At 44.9% G+C, this 16,956-nt stretch overlaps 1 protein-coding gene across 1 annotated transcript; it reads right to left on the bottom strand.

Moving 5' to 3' along the window:
* Positions 1 to 2,417: 2,417 nt before the first annotated feature.
* On the bottom strand, positions 2,418 to 4,463 carry LOC117042722 (zinc finger protein 709-like). Its single transcript, XM_033142344.1, has one exon. The coding sequence runs from the start codon at positions 4,389 to 4,391 to the stop codon at positions 2,808 to 2,810; it is 1,584 nt and encodes a 527-aa protein (XP_032998235.1). The 5' UTR covers positions 4,392 to 4,463; the 3' UTR covers positions 2,418 to 2,807.
* Between the last annotated feature and the right edge of the window lie 12,493 nt (positions 4,464 to 16,956).

Here is a 16,956-nt window from a genome sequence, read left to right as displayed (position 1 = left end):
TCCCTGCGCCTAACCCCTCTGTGCAAGTGGGGAGATGGAATGGGCGTGTCTCCCTCTGCGCTCGCCTGGTGTAAGGGCTCTCCGACCGCTCAAGAGCCCTGGTCCCTCTCTTCCTGGACTGTCTCCCGTTCCCCACTAGAGGCTTTGCTGCTACTTCCACTGGACGAGGAGGTGCTGCTGATCAGGGGTTTCTGCGGTTCTCTGTAGCATCCCGAGAGCGCTTCCAGTCCACCAACCACCCTATTCCCTGACAATATGTTTATGTACAATTAATAGAGAGGAGCAGCACTACATCAGCTACTCTTGGATACTCAGTCTGAGTCCACGCCTCCTACAAAGGGTCGCAATGTCTGGTCTTCCCTCCCTTGCCCCTCCTCAAAGGGAGAGTCCTCTAAACAATGCCTTCCTTCTCCTGCTTGCATAGCACCCCCCTCAAGGTTGTCTCCCGCCTCATTCCCTGAACTTCCTGGTTCTGCTGCTCTATCAGCGACTTGAAACTCTGAAGAAAAGGGGACTAAACTCACCAATTCTTGCCCTGCCTGTGACTGCGTCCAATCATTTTCTGATTCACAACCTTTTGCAGTATAGCTGCATGGATCTGGGCCCATAGATGGGTCCCAGGGCAGGAGTCCCTGCCCCTTTCCCTGCCCCATTTCTCCTCCTTCCCTCTGTGTCCTCTCTTGACCTCCACCCCCTCCGCCTGATATTACTCCAATTTCCTTTTCTGCAATATAAAGTGGGGGCGTTGTCCACTGTCGCCCCTCCTTCCCTGCCCAAAACTTCCCACCTCTCGTCCCTCCAGCCTGAAACACTTCGTGTGCCCATAGAGCTATGGCCATAGAGCACCCCCCCCACCCTGTGGGAAGCGGACGTGATGGAGCTGCCTTTTGCCTCTTGCTCTTTGGGGCTCCGTCGGGGACACCCTCCCCCCTGCCTATTTACTGGGGGAGTCGCTGGAGAACATTTGCACATGACTTTCATTGATGGGTCCTTGTGCAGAGTTCTATGTGGGTCAGCAGCGCATAGCAGAGAGTTGAAATGGGGGCAGGAGGGGGGTTTACCCCAGAGGGGCGGAGGTGTCAAGCTGTGCGACATTCAAGGGATGGAACCCGAAACCTTTTCAGGAAAGAAATGGAGTTATAGAGCTTGTTTGGAGGGAAGGAAAATTATGTTTTCTGGGAGGAGGGTTGGGGGAAGAATCCCTTTTTGCCACTCATTTCTCCCCCTGCATCAATGAGCTCCGCTTCCTAGAGTGGAAACAAGTTTTTTAAAAAGAAAAGAAAAGGGCAAGGTTAGAGGGGAAGGGTTTCCATCCTCATTTTCAGAAGAGAGGAGGAAGGGGGCACATTAGTGGGAGGTTTGTGGAGGGAGAGAAGAGTGTGTTTCTCCTCCCTTCCCATCTACAAACAGGGCTGGGGGGGGGTCTGAAGGGCGATAAGAAGGGCAATAGGAAGGTAGAGAAGAGCTTGGGTGGGGAGACTCCTCCCAATGTTTGCATTGCAAGATTGAGCAACCTGGGGACAACTATCTTCTCCCCACCCAAAAAGAAAGGGGTGGGCTTAGATGCAGCCTCCCCAACACTGTTTTATGTATTGGGGCACATCCAGCAGCAGGCTGGACAACAGCCACGAAACGGTTGCCTTTGTTAAGACAACACAGATCACACCGCCGTTCAGATTGGAATCAAACCAGAAGCCCACCAATGGATACGCATTGTGCTCTGCTGGCAGGAGGACTTCCTTGGAGCATGTCCAGTTGCAAAGGTGGATGGAGGCTTTCCACCCTCAGGGCCCAGAGGTGGATCCTGCCTTAGTGCAGCTGGTGGATTTGGAGAAAGTTGACGCTTGGCACTCTCGGTTTGGGACCTGCCTGAAACTCCTTCCACATTATACCCATCCATATTGTTTCACCCCTGCGTCATTTTGGGGACAGCATTCTGCACACACTTGTGTCACCCCAGCATATTGCTTTGAGATGTTCTGGAACGGCCCCGTCCCTACTCATGCATGACGTGCAGCTAGGAACAGAGCCTTTCCTGGTTATGCCACTAAATAACCCTTTTATTGATCCTGCCACCAAACATATCTATGCACAATATATCTATAAATCAAAAGAAAAGATGAGGGTTTCAATATTACCTTGGTCATATAAGTAGGTGCTTTCAGTCTTTCTGTGTCCTCATGATTCCATTATTGCAATTATAACAGTGGGAGTAATGCTGCTGTTCCTATAATATTAATCTAACGAACTCTGATTCCAAAGCAACACCCCCAGTCTCCACTTTGTGCAACTCTCCATTGCCAGATACAAACATTTCCAACTCCCTCCACTAAAAACCAAAACCAGCTCACTCTCAGTCCATCCTCATTCAGCAGCAACACTCCAGACTCACACACTCCCCCTCGCTATCTAACGGTACATTAAATATTATATTATGCTTACTATTGTGAAATGTTACCTTCATTACTTTAAATACATGTCTAGACAACATTACATGCAAACAACAAAAGCTCACATACGCTGCATGCATTTAAGATTGATTTCCTGTTAATGATGTGAAAGCAAGTGTCAACTCGGAGAGAAACATGTTCTGCACTCTAAATAGTTCAACACCATGGAAGTCGGTAGATGTTTTGGAAAGCATTCCATAATAACCAAAGCAGATTCCACACTCCTTCTATTTAAACTGTTTCTCTTCTTTGAGTTACTGGATGGCTTGTAGAGTTTCCACTCTTACAGCTCTTAACACTCCGAGTCTTTTGATGGCTAGAAACACTTCCACTACAACTGAACCGCTATCCACTGTCCTAGCACTTATATGGTTTCTCCCCTGTATGGGTTTGTTGATGAATTCTAAGGCTTCCACTTTGACTGAAGCTCTTTCCACACTCCATGCATTGAAATGGTTTCTCTCCCGTGTGACTCCGTTGATGAATTCTAAGGCATCCACTCTCATTGAAGCACTTTCCACACTCCATGCATTGAAATGGTTTCTCCCCCGTGTGACAGCGTTGATGAATTCTAAGGTGTCCATTCTGACTGAACCTCTTTCCACACTCCATGCATTTAAATGGTTTCTCCCCCGTGTGACTCCGTTGATGAATTCTAAGGCTTCCACCCTCTGTGAAACACTTTCCACAGTCCATGCATTGAAATGGTTTCTCCCCTGTGTGACTCCGTTGATGAATTCTAAGGCTTCCACTGTGACTGAAGCTCTTTCCACACTCCATGCATTGAAATGGTTTCTCCCCCGTGTGAGTCCGTTGATGAATTCTAAGGTGTCCATTCTGATTGAAGCTCTTTCCACATTCCGCACATTTAAATGATTTCTCCCCCGTGTGAGTCCGTTCATGAATTCTAAGGTCTCCACTCCGTCTGAAGCTCTTTCCACACTCCACGCATTGAAATGGTTTCTCCCCCGTGTGAGTCCGTTCATGAATTGTAAGATTTCCACTCTGACTGAAGCACTTTCCACACTCCATGCATTGAAATGGTTTCTCCCCCGTGTGACTCCGTTGATGAATTCTAAGGCTTCCACTGTGACTGAAGCTCTTTCCACACTCCATGCATTGAAATGGTTTCTCCCCCGTGTGAGTCCGTTCATGAATTCTAAGGCTTCCACTGTGACTGAAGCTCTTTCCACACTCCATGCATTGAAATGGTTTCTCCCCTGTATGAGTCCATTGATGAATTCTAAGGCTTCCACTGTGACTGAAGCTCTTTCCACACTCCATGCATTGAAATGGTTTCTCCCCCGTGTGAGTCCGTTCATGAATTCTAAGGTTTCCATTCTCACTGAAGCTCTTTCCACATTCCACACATTTAAATGATTTCTCCCCCGTGTGAGTCCGTTCATGAATTCTAAGGCCCCAACTCTTTCTGAAGCTCTTTCCACACTCCATGCATTGAAATGGTTTCTCCCCCGTGTGACTCCGTTGATGAATTCTAAGGTATCCACTCTCAGTGAAGCTCTTTCCACATTCCGCACATTTAAATGATTTCTCCCCCGTGTGACTCCGTTGATGAATTCTAAGGCTTCCACTGTGACTGAAGCTCTTTCCACACTCCATGCATTGAAATGGTTTCTCCCCCGTGTGACAGCGTTGATGAATTCTAAGGTTTCCACTGTGACTGAAGCTCTTTCCACACTCTATGCATTTAAATGGTTTCTCCCCCGTGTGAGTCCGTTCATGAATTCTAAGGTTTCCACTCTGACTGAAGCTCTTTCCACATTCCATACATTTAAATGTTTTCTCCTCAATGTGAGTCTGTTGATGTTTTGTTATGGTTCTACTGTCACTGAAGCTCTTCCCAAACTCCATACTTTCAAATTGTTTCTCCTTTCTCTGTTCACACTCCATGTATTTAAATGGTTTCTTCGTTATTTCCATTGAACATGGCCCTAGAGAGTTCTGACTGCCTTCTCCATTGTCTGCTTTGGAGGGCGAAGGTGGGAGGAATTCCTATTTGTTTTCTAGGAAAAGAACAAAGGAATATTATGCACATCAATCAACACCTGGTCTTATTTTAACATCCCATACATTCTCTCCTGTCCTCCATATGTTCCAAATTTTTGGGAAATGGAAATGGAATAATGGCAAATAATGGTTATCCATCATCAACCCTTAATCATTGTTAATGAAGCAGCATTATCTTAGAATACAGTTGAACTGTGTTACATACTTTTTAGTTAAAGAGGTTTCTCATAGGAATGGGAGCTGCTCTATGTCCATGAACCTGTCCACTATTTATCAGGGTCCTAAGTTCACCAATCAACCTCTGCACAATAATCCTCCACTCCTTAGGCCACATTTTGTCCCCTTCAACCTCCACATCTTATCACCTGCACAGTGCTTGTGGTTGGCTGAAGGAATGCTCAGGTAAGAGAATGTTCCTGGGGTTGGACCTCCATCTGTCAGCCTTGCATTGCATGGAGAGAGCTGCAGATGCAGAAGGAAAGCAGCTTACCGTAATTTGTTCCGGAGGTCCGTTCCTAACCTGAAACCATTCTTAACCTGAGGTACCACTTTAGCTAATGGGGTCTCCCACTGCTGCCACTGCACCATTTCTGTTCTCATCCTGAGGTAAAGTTCTTATCCCGAGGTACTACTTCCGGGTTAGCAGAGTTTGTAACCCGAGGTACCACTGTACTGAAAATCCTAAGCCTACTGCCTCTAATGAAGAGGATTTAGCCAAGATTAGAGCATGGAAGCTGAAGAATAGCAAAGCCAGAATCATCATTTTAGATGGGCTCCATGATGAGCAGTTATCCATGATTGACTGCAAGAGATGATGCGTCTCAAATCTTAAAGGATTTAGAGCACATGTATGGATACACTAATTATAAGTCTAAACAGATTGCAAAGGCCAGAGACACACCCAGAAAAATTGTGTGCTTTAATTGTAACAAAACAAAAGGCCACAGTGCAAATAACTGTAAGGCTCCTAAGGCAAAGAAACCCCTTCATCATAAACAAGAGAAGGAAGAGAAGGGGAGATCTGAACGCACTTTGCTATTATAAGAAAAGAATTTGACTGTTCAGAATCATGAGAATAAATGTAATAAGTGGATTTTAAATTCAGGAGCTTCCAGCCATTTTTCGTATAGAAGGGAATATTTTAATGACATTAATGATATTGCAGAATCTCACATTGAAATCGCAGGCGGGAATGTTGTTGAAGCTAAAGATGCATGTTCTGTGAATTTAAAATTTAATGGGAACAATGAAGCTCTGGAAACTACTGTTGAGAAAGTTTTGTATATTGCACAACTCAGTTGTAACATGCTTACTGTGTCCAGTTTGGAGAGCAAAGGTTTCCACATAACATTTGGGAATGGAAGATATAATTTGACTAAGAATGGTGAGGTGTATGTTCAAGCCAATCTAAAAAATGGCATATATGATGTTGATCTGTCAGAGAATCTGTGCTAAGGTGTCACGCTTAAACCGGAAAGATGTGGTGGACATAGAAGGTTGGGACACGGGGACAGCAACACCATTCGGGACCTACAGAAAATAAAGCTTGCAAGGGGACTGCAGGTATCAAACAGCAGCACAGCAGCAGTAAAGTGCATAAGCTGTGTTACTCAGAAAACTGTAAAACCTGCATTTCCTCCTTGCACAGAGTGGAGAAGCACCAAAGTGCTTGACATAGTCTGCAATGGACCTATGACTGTTCCCTCACTACAGAAGAACAGGTACCGGTACATACTAATATTTCTTCGTTTCTCGAAGTATCATGTTGCATATTTCATCAAGGAAAAGAGTGAGACAGTGGATTTCATCAAGGAAAAGCGTGAGACCTGTATTCTATGTGGTCATGGAAAAGATTCATGACCTTATCCAGAATTTGCAAATGCAAGATGCACACTCAGTTGCAATGCCCATGGCTACTGACTTCCTAAAGAATCAGCAGGATCTGAAGCAATTGCCTGACAACATGGAATACTAGTCAGCAATTGGTAGACTTTTGTATCTTGTTACCACTTGTAGACCTGATTTAGCTAATGTTGTGGGAATTCTTAGTTGGAAGATAAATGCCCCCACTGAATATGACTGTGTGGGTGTGAAAAGGGCAGTATGGCATTTGAAGGGCACAATGAATTGTAAATTGAGGTTGCCAGCTGTTAGTAATCCTGAAAAGTTTGGGTATACTGATGCAGATTGGGCTGGATGTACCACTGACTACAAATCCACAGGTGGATACAGTATGTATTATGTTTGGGGAGGAATTCAATAAACAACTAACAAGAACAAGAACAATTTTAAGAATAAATACACATGCTGGTGTGTGTGTGTGTGTGTGTGTGTGTGTGTAACGCCACCCATTTCCAGAGCAATCTTCCCAATCCCTTAAATCCCACAGATGTGAGAACTGATATAGTGTGAATAATGGAAACCTGGTGGAATGGAGAGGAGTGGGGAACCCTTTAGATGTTTCTCCACAGAAACACAGGCATGTGGGTAAGACTGTAGTTGATAAAAGCCTCAAAGGGCGGAAATAATAAAGTGGACATCCTCCCTTTCCTCTTTCCCCCAGTGGTTGGACACCCTGTAACAGCCCCCAGTGCCCAATCCAGCAGCTGATCTGGGACTTATGGCAGGGCAAGGACTGAGCTTCAAGGGAGGAGAGGGTGGGTGTATTCGCAGGGATCTCTCCCTGGACGACTTGAAGTCATGGCAGATTCCTGGGCAGGAGGAAGAAGTCAAGGTAGGCAGACCCGAAGTCTCTCTCTCTCTCTCTCTTTCTCCTATTCCTATTTCTTCGATTCCTCCCTCCAGGGATGCTTCCCTCCCTCCCTCCCTCAGCCCCCTAACTTCCTCTGCCCGCATCTCTCCGCCCCTGAGGGTCTCCTTTGCCCAGAGCCGGCTCACCCTTCTTGCCAAATTGCTCCATTCGGAGGGGCCTCGCCAGATGTGCAATCGGGTGGGGAGGGAGACAGGGTGGGGGGGGGTCTCTATCGCCTCCTTTAACCTTTCCATGGACTCTCTTCGGGGGTCTCTGCCCCTTTTCTCTCCCCGCCCGTCGCACCCTCCCCCCCCCCCTTGCAGCTCTACCTCTTTGTCCTCTTTGTCCGCTATTCTATTCCGATTTCCTTTCCTGCAATACAAAGGGCTGGGGGCTCTGCAAGGACGCCCCCCCCCTCTGGGGACTAAATGAGCAGTGCCTGAATCAGCCCCTCCCCCGCTCGACTGATCCACAGAAAGAAGGGGGAGGGGGAGCAGTCTTCTACTTTCCTCACAACCCCCCCGCCGCCGCCCAAAAGCCTGCCTTCCCTCCCCAGCTGCCCTGATTGCAGATTCAGGGGGAGGAAAAGCACGTCCTTCTCCCCCTCCCCACAACCCCAAATCTCCCCCCACCCCAAAATAATGTTTGCACCTCTTTTCCCTCCTCCTCTGCACACGTGCTCCTCTTCCGGGAATGTGAATGGCGGCCCCTCCCTCCCCTCCAACCTTGGCTCTCCTCCCTCCACCAAATCTTCCTGCCTCTCTAGGAAGCGGAGCTCACTGACCCATGGGGAGGAATGGGTGGCCCCTCCCTCCCAGAACACACAAAGTCTCCTCCTTCCTAACAAGCTCCGTTAGGCTGTTTCTTTCCTGAGAAGGTCCCAGGTTCGATCTCCGGAGGCGGCAGGGAAACAGACCCCCCCCCTCCCCACAACCTCCGAAAAAGTCCTCCGGGGCACAAAGGAGTCACATCTTACATTCCCCCTTTGCCTCTTTTAATCCCTTGCTGGGAGAGGGGGCGGGTCCGTTCATTTTCATACCCATTTCACAACGAGGGGGAGGCAGGGCCGTAGCGTAGAGTGTCCCCGTTACAACAATTGCAACTTTTTACCAAACTTAAAACCATGGAACGACCTGGTCTGAATTGAGATACTGTATTGGATTCTTATCTCATTATACATGATACAGCTATTTTTAGCCGTCTCACAATCGTGAACTGGTATACCACACCTATCGGCCAAACAGCCATTCCCACCACCCTTCTGAGTAATACCCCTCCCCACCCTCTCACTATATATAAGGGTCTGGTGACATTTGTTTCTGTGTATCTGAAGAAGTGTGCATCCACACAAAAGCTCATACCAAGAACAAACCTGGTTGGTCTCTAAGGTGCTACTGGAAGGAATTTTTTTAAATTATTATTTTGATTTGACTATGGCATACCAACACGGCTACCTACCTGTAACCCATTACAACAGCCCTGCAGTGTAAACCGGACTTAATACACGCGTTTGGGGCTTGCTTTTTCCTGGAAGACCAACTGCAGTCTTTAAACAGATAGGTTTACCACACCTATCGGCCAAACATCCGTTCCCACCACCCTTCTGAGTAACACGCCTCCCCACCTCGTCACTATATATAAGGGTCTGGTGACTTCTGTTTCAGTGTATCTGAAGAAGTGTGCATGCACACAAAAGCTCATACCAAGAACAAACCTACAGTAGTTGGTCTCTAAGGTGCTACGGAAGGATTTTTTTTATTTTTTATTTTGTTTTGACTATGGCATACCAACACGGCTGCCTACCTGTAACCCATTACAACTGCCCTGCAAAGTAGACCAGAGCTGTTACAAGCATTTGGGGCTTGGAACATTAATTTACGACAACCCTAAAAGGTAGTCCAGTGTCGTCATTACGGGTGCCTTTTAAAAATAGGGGCTGGTGTTTGAACTAATGGTGCTTTGCTAATGAGGTGGGAGGGGCGCAGCTCAGTGGCAGAGCAGTTGTACCCCTCTTTTGGCTCCCTGCTATGTGGGGGAGACCGCTCCTGACTCGCACCAGGATCCTGCAATGCAGGTCAGGTAGCAGCGCCAGTTCTGCTTCCGCTTCCCAGGCGAACACAGGCAGGTCTGGCTCCGCTCACGACGGCCACAAGGGGGACGCCCCTCCTCACTGACCCGGGTGGAGGCGTCGCTCCATGCGCATGCGCCATGACGTCATGCACACCGAGCGATGCCCCGCCCCTGGGGGTGCCGCTTGGCTTGCCGCCCCTAGCAGCCAAGCGAATCGGTACCCCCCTGCAGATAGGGGCACTTGAGGCCAGCCATAATCCCTTGAGCGTGTGGTCAGATACCCACCTCACTCATCTGCCCAACTGCATAGGTGTTAATGCTCACCTTCCTGACTCTAGAGTGCCAGACTCAAAACCATTAAGAGAACAATGTCCAGCCGGTTTCGGTGTATTTGGATACTGGGAGAGACTAAGGACAGTAGTTGACTTGGCCTGGGGAGTGGGAGATTGTGGGTATCTCCTTTATCCACTTGTGAATGATGGGTTCAGCCTTTCCTGGAAAGAGCCCTGAAAACCGGCCACACCAGGTCCTTCTCCGGGATCTAAAAGGAACCCACAAAAGTCACTCTTCTTCCCAGCAGCTAATGGGTGGGAGAGCCACGAGGGACCTCCCAGAACAGGACGACGTGCTGGTTTCCACCTCTTTCTCACGAGGTGGACAAGGAGGAAGAGGCCATGGCACACACCCTTCACACTTCAGAAGTAACCCCACCCCTGACAGAGGAAGCAGTGCAGGCCACCCTCAGGCAGGAGGAGGGAGCTGGTGGGTTGCACCCAGTTGCCTGTGGAGCCAAGCCCTCCAGGTGGCTCTGGCAAATGAGCCCAGCTGCATGTTACAAAGGGTGGGGACAGATTCCATCCTGGTCCCAGAAGTGTGGCCCTCAGCAAGACTTTTTGGATGGAAATCTCCACCCCCTACTTTAACTATAGGGGTCAGTGCCCCATGTCCTCAAGTTTGGGTTCTTGTGATCATATTCTGTTCTGTTCTGTTTCCCACTGTCCCGGCCCTGTTGTATTCACTTCAATCACTTGTTGAAATATTCCCCCATTCACGAGCAGGTAATTAACTAAGCTTTCCTCTACGTATTGTCCAAGCCCATTATTGCCCATTAATGGTTCAACAGGAGATGCCTGTGTACGTGCCGCCAGATCTAGGGACAGTTCAGTTGGTTACAGGAGCCTTGGGGTTGCCACATGTTGTTACGATCTCAGGCAGGCGAGCAAGCTCCGATAAGAATTACTGATCCTTCAGTAGGTTTATATGTTTATTTACTAGCTGACCCGGCCACGCATTGCTGTGGGTTTTTTAAATGATTATATTGACCTAGTTTGCGGCACCCAGTTTTCAATTACCCTATTTTGGCCCTCCCCCGTTTTCAAGTACCCTCTTTTTTGCCCCCCTTTTCAATTACCCTATTTTTGGCCCCCCTTTTCAATTACCCTATTTTTGCCCCCCCTTCCCAATTACCCCCTCCCCCCTCCGTTTTCAATTACCCTCTTTTCGGGCCTTTTCAATTACCCTATTTTCGCCCCTCTTTTCAATTACCCTCTTTGTGGCACCTCCCGTTTTCAATTACCCTATTTTCGCCCCCTTGTTTTCAATTACCCTCTTTTGCCCCCCCTTTTCAATAACCCTCTTTTCAGCACCCCCGTTTTCAATTACCGTATATACTTGAGTATAAGCCTAGTTTTTCAGCACACTTTTTGTGCTTTAAAAGCTGCCCTCGGCTTATACTCAAGTCAACCATTCCTTAAGAAGTGTACAAGAACGGTGGTTCTTTACTCTCCCCAGGCAGCTTGTTCCATTCCTGAACTGCTCACATAAATGCAAAGTTTAGACCCCAGAAGGCAGAAAGCCTATCAGTTAAGGAAGTATTAAAACCCCACAGGTGCTCACTTTCCCTGGCTCCTGCTTAAACAGGACAGGATCCCAGCCTTCTCTGTATAACACAAGGGAACATTGCACTGTGAGTTAAACCACAGAGCCCTAGGGCTTGCTGATCAGAAGAATGGCGGTTCGAAACCCTGCGACGGGGTGAGCTCCACAGCAGCAAAGGAGGAAGAGGAAGGAGCAGCCCAGAGGGCTGCTTTGGGCTGCTCGTTCCTCCTCTACCACAGTGGCAAAGATGAACCGGCTTATACTTGAGTCAATAAGCTTTCCCACATTTTTGTAGGGAAATTAGGTGCCTCGGCTTATATTTGGGTCGACTTATACTCGAGTATATACGGTACCCTATTTTTGGCCCCCCTTTTCAATTACCAGCTTGTGATATTGCAAATGGCTGACAGAGCTCTGACAGGGGAAGCTGTATTAGCTGCAGTACCAGTATAACCGTTGCTAGTGGCACCAAGGTCTAGCTTCTGTAGCTGCAGTACCAGTGTAGCCGTCACTAGAGGGCGCTGTTTTGCTGGTGATGTATAATGCGTGTGCCCTTTTTTGCCTTTATTCTATATTTTAGGCATGACAGGTGTGTTTTTTTTATTATTAAATTATGATGCCAGATCCTTCCTTGATGGTCCTGTTACGCTTTGTCCTAATTTGATGCTGTTTGGTGCAGCGGTTACGGAGAACATTGGTTTCCGGCGTACATGCAATGGGAACATTTATATATATGTACATTAACAGAGAGAGCAGCACTGCACCAGCTACTCTTGGCCACGAGTTGTTTAGTCTGACTCCACGCCTCCTACGAAGGGTGGCAATGTCCGGTCTTCCCTCCCTTGCTCCTCCTCAAAGGAAGAGTCCTCTAAACACTGCCTTCCGCTATTGCAGTAGACCTGCATGGATCTGGACCCCTGTCGATGGGTCCCAGGGCAGAAGTCTCTGCTCCTTTTGCTCCACCCCTTCTCCTCCTTCCCCCACCTGGCCTTTTTACCTCTGTGTCCTCTCATGACCTCCGCCCCCCCCCGCTGATCTTACTCAAATTTCCTTTTCTGCAATATAAAGGGGGGTGTTTCTCCCCTGCGTCATTTTGGGGATAGCATTCTACATACACTTGTGTCACTGTGCCTCCCCCCTTCCTTCTTCATGCAAGATGTGCAGCTAGGTACAGAGCCTTTCCTGGTTATGCCACTAAATACCCCTTTTATTTATCCTGCCACCAAACATATCTATGTACAATATATCTATAAATCAAAAGAAAAGGAGTGGGTTTCAATATTACCTTGGTCATATTAGCAGATGCTTTCAGTCTTTCTGTGTCATGATGCTATTATTATTATTAATAATAATTATTATTGCAATTAAAACAGTGGGAGTAATGCTGCTGTTCCTATAATATTAATCTAACGAACTCAGTCTCAACTCCAGTTAGTGCAACTCTCCATACCCAGATACAAACATTTCCAACTCCCGACTTCCGGCGGCGGCGCCATCGCGGGCGGTCGTGGGTTGCCTCGGCAGCGAGGCGACCCAGGCCGTCCCGGGGGTTGGAGCCCCGCTACCGCAAAGCGGGGCTCTGGTAAGGCGCGGGAAGAGCGTCCCGCGCCTTGGGCTCCCCGGCGGGCCCGCTATGGCTCCGAACCCTTCCCTCGCTCCCCCTGTAAAGGGGGAGTGGGGGTGAAGGGACTACGGAGCTGGGCTATAGGGGAAATGCCCCAACCGGGACGGCGAAGCGGCGGCCGCCGCTCGCGGTGAGCGACATCGTTCTCCCTGCAGAAAGAAAGAAAAAAGAAAGCTTGGGGGTCGTGAGTACTGAACTGGATTTATTTTTGACATTTAACGACCCGGGAGGTATCACGAAAAGGAAGCCTGTTCTCCTCCCTTCGGTGCAAAGAAAATAACCGTATTGACAGACTGCTGTTACAGTGATGGATACAATGTTATAACTTTTGACAAGTGAGACTGTTTGAATTTCCCTTCGGGGGCTAAGACAGTGGAAAATATCTCTTTTTGGATTTGTAATCCTTGCGCCCTGGCTCCAGGAAAAATGGCTGCGAAGGCTTGAGACTGAGTGGAAAAGTACTGGCACTAAGACGGAAAAACATTGAAATCTGACACCTATGCCCATTTCAGCCATGCTGGGCTTCGTTTTTGAGCTGGCCCTGGACTCTGGACTAACTGAAGAACAAAGGATTATTTTTTTGAGGCTTGAACTGGCTAATCAGAAATTGGTGTTGCTGAACCGGGATATGGCAGAGAAGTTATTTCCCACAGAGAAGACTTTTCAGGACATTGCTGCAATGGAAGAGAACCTTGGCAAAGAGCTGAAGGGGATTATGGAAGAACAGAGTAAAATGGCCTGGCATCTCCGAGAAGAATTAAGTCTACCAACAAAAGAAGAATGGAATGTCGAAATGGAGAAGCTGGAAGGCGAAGAATTGTGTACCCTGATGCTCTATGCAAGGATTCCTGTGAACTGTGTCTGGATCTGTGGACGTACAAGAAAGAGGACAATTGGCACGCCTACCTATGGCAAAATAAGATTAAGGTACACAAAGGATTCGGCAACCATGTTTTCAGAAAATCCCTTTATGAAGTATGGGAAAGGTACAAAAATTTATTAGAAAGAAAAACTCCGTGGTGGCTTTCACCATTGGAGATGATGTCTCTAAAAAAGACAAACATGAGAGAGAACTGGCCAACATACGAAATGCTACTTAAAAAGGATGGAGCAACTTGGAAATTAAGACCATATGAAGAAGTTAAAGAATACGTAAATGATTGGCTACACTATCATCAAATAAATGATTTATTCAGAAATGATTTGAAAAAACATGGCTTTAGTGATGTTAAATCAAAATTTGAAATTGAAATACTTAATAACAATCACAAAACATTGTCCAAAATGTATAAAAACTTGCTGGAATGGGAACTGAAAGATGAGGAGGTGAAGTCGGTTATGGTTAAATGGGCAAGGGACTTTGGTTATAACATTATGATGTCAGATTGGGAAAGATTGTGGAGAGAAGGGTTAAAATTTACGGCTTGTAATGCGCTGAAGGAAAATATATTTAAGATGATCTATAGGTGGTATATAACGCCAGCAAAATTGGCAAAAATGCACAAAAGTGACAAGTGCTGGAAATGTAAAGAAAAGGTTGGAACTTTCTACCACATGTGGTGGGAATACCAAAAAGTCAAAAGTTATTGGAATGAAATTTATAATGAGATGAAAATGATATTAGGATATAACTTTGTCAAAAAACCAGAATCTTTATTACTGGGCATCACAGGCATAGGAATTAAAAAAGATGATATAAAGTTATTTCAATATATGGCAACAGCAGCCAGAATCCTATTGGCCCAAAACTGGAAACAGGAAATATTGCCGACGAAGGAGGAATGGGTTTTGAAAATGATGAATTACGCGGAGCTAGATAAAATGACAGGGAGAATCAGAGAACAGCGAGACCAAAAATTTATTGAGGATTGGGAAAAATTTGCAAATTATTTAAAGAAATATACACAATTGAATACGTTAATAGGATTACAGGAAGCTTTGTAGTAAAAAATAAATATTATTGTATGACGACATTAACATTAATTATTTAAGATATGAAGATTAAAGCAATAATTTATGGAACAAATATAATAACAAAGATATTTGTATTGTTGAAACCAGGCGGAAGGATTGATGGAAGTCCAGGCCTGAAGAGGCCAAAACACCGAGTGATTAATATGTAACGAACTGTAAATATACTGTATATTAGTGAAACTTAATAAAAATAATATGAAAAAAAAGAGGACAATTTGAGGAGTGGTTCTGAAGTAAGAAGAAAAAGGAAAATGGTTAGAAGTGGGATAGGATGAACTGTATTATTATCTGGAAGCCGGTGTGGCAAGTGATTTCTTTTTAAGCCTTTGAACTAGATAAGGGATATTCTGTTTTATTTTATTTTTATTAGCAGCAGTTTTAGGGAAAGAAGTTGTTAGATATGATTTCATCCAAGAATAATTTGATAAGATATGAAGAATAAGTTGTTAAGATATGTTAATAATATGTTAAGTTATAAAGAACAATATGTTTTGTTACTAACTATATGAAGTTACAATATGATTTGATTTTATACAAGATAAGGAGTGAAATATTATTGTAAACCAAAAAATAAGATCTTTTGAAGAATGTTTAATTTTTGAATTGTTAAGTGAATTTAATTTTAGAGATATGAAGTTATTAAAGTAAATGTGGAATAGGAACCGAAGGAGAGAAAACAGGGGAAGTCAATAATGTAGATTCGACCAAGATTTTTTTTTTTTGTAAAACAAGAAGAAGAATCGTTGGTGTGTTTGTAGTTGTTTAGTTATAGTGGTGGGTAAGTGTTGGGGTTTATGTTGGTGAAGGTGATGGAGTGTTTTGTGTTATGGAAAAACCAATAAATTCTTTATTTAAAAAAAAAACATTTCCAACTCCCTCCACCAAACACCAAAACCAGCTCACTCTCAGTTCATACTCATTCAGCAGCAACACTCCAGACTCACACACTCTCCCTTCTTATCTAACAGTACATTAAATATTATATTATGCTTACTATTGTGAAATGTTACCTTCATTACTTTAAATACATGTCTACACAGCATTACATACAAACAACAAAAGCTCACATACGCTGCATGCATTTAAGATTGATTTCATGTTACTGATATGAAGGAAAGTGTCAACTCGGAGAAACATGTTCTGCACGTTTTTCTTCTTTGAGTTACTTGATGGCTTGTAGAGTTTCCACTCTTACAGCTCTTAACACTCCAAGTCTTTTTTTTTTATAAGATTTTATTATTTTTCCATAAAACAAAACAAAACAACATTAAACATACATAAACACAATAAAAACATAATACACAATCAACAATATAAAACACAACAATACCATACAAAAAAGAAAACTTATACAAACCTTACTAACTATTTATCTTTGTTTCTCTACTTTTTTAACTTCTTAGGGGGGACTTCCCCTGGTCCCTCCTCTGTCTTCAAAAACATATATACTCTTTAGGTAGCTTCATTTCTTTTCCCATTAACTCATGCTCAGTATCCTAGTGTTCTTTAAATTTGTCTAAACCAATATATTTCTTAACTTGTATTCTATATCATAACACCTTCTTATACAAATAGATCTATCACATCAATATTTCTTCTACCACCATTATAACTAACCTTAAACTTCTAAAGCCGATTCTTTTATATATTTCTGCACAAATATTCAAACATTCAATTTAACATACTTAACTAAATAGTCCTTGAATTTCTTCCAATCTTGCGACACCTTCTCCTCCCTCTGGTCTCGGATTCTGGCGGTCAGATCTGCGAGTTCCATATACTCCATCAATTTCATCTGCCATTCTTCAATTGTCGGTATCTCTTCACCCTTCCAAGTTCTTGCCAATAGAATTCTAGCCGCTGTCGTGGCATACATAAAAAATACTCTATCCTGACTGGGTATCTCTTCGTTGGTCATGCTCAAAAGAAAAGCCTCTGGTTTCTTACAAAAGGTAATTTTCATTACCTTCTTCAGCTCATTATAAATCTTATCCCAGAAGGCTTTTACCCCTGAACACGACCACCACATATGATAAAAGGTACCTTTCGACGCTTTACATTTCCAACACGCATCCGACATTTTAGAATTCATTCTAGCTAACTTAACTGGTGTCAGATACCATCTATATATCATTTTCATTACATTTTCTCTTAAACTATTACATGCCGTAAAATTGATA

This window comes from Lacerta agilis, chromosome 2, assembly GCF_009819535.1.
Source record: "Lacerta agilis isolate rLacAgi1 chromosome 2, rLacAgi1.pri, whole genome shotgun sequence".
NCBI lineage: Eukaryota > Metazoa > Chordata > Lepidosauria > Squamata > Lacertidae > Lacerta > Lacerta agilis.
This window is presented reverse-complemented; position numbering and strand designations above follow the sequence as displayed.

Excerpts from the sequence above, each read along its gene's own strand:
- LOC117042722 (XM_033142344.1), bottom strand. The coding sequence starts at position 4,391 with ATGGAAATAACGAAGAAACCATTTAAATACATGGAGTGTGAACAGAGA.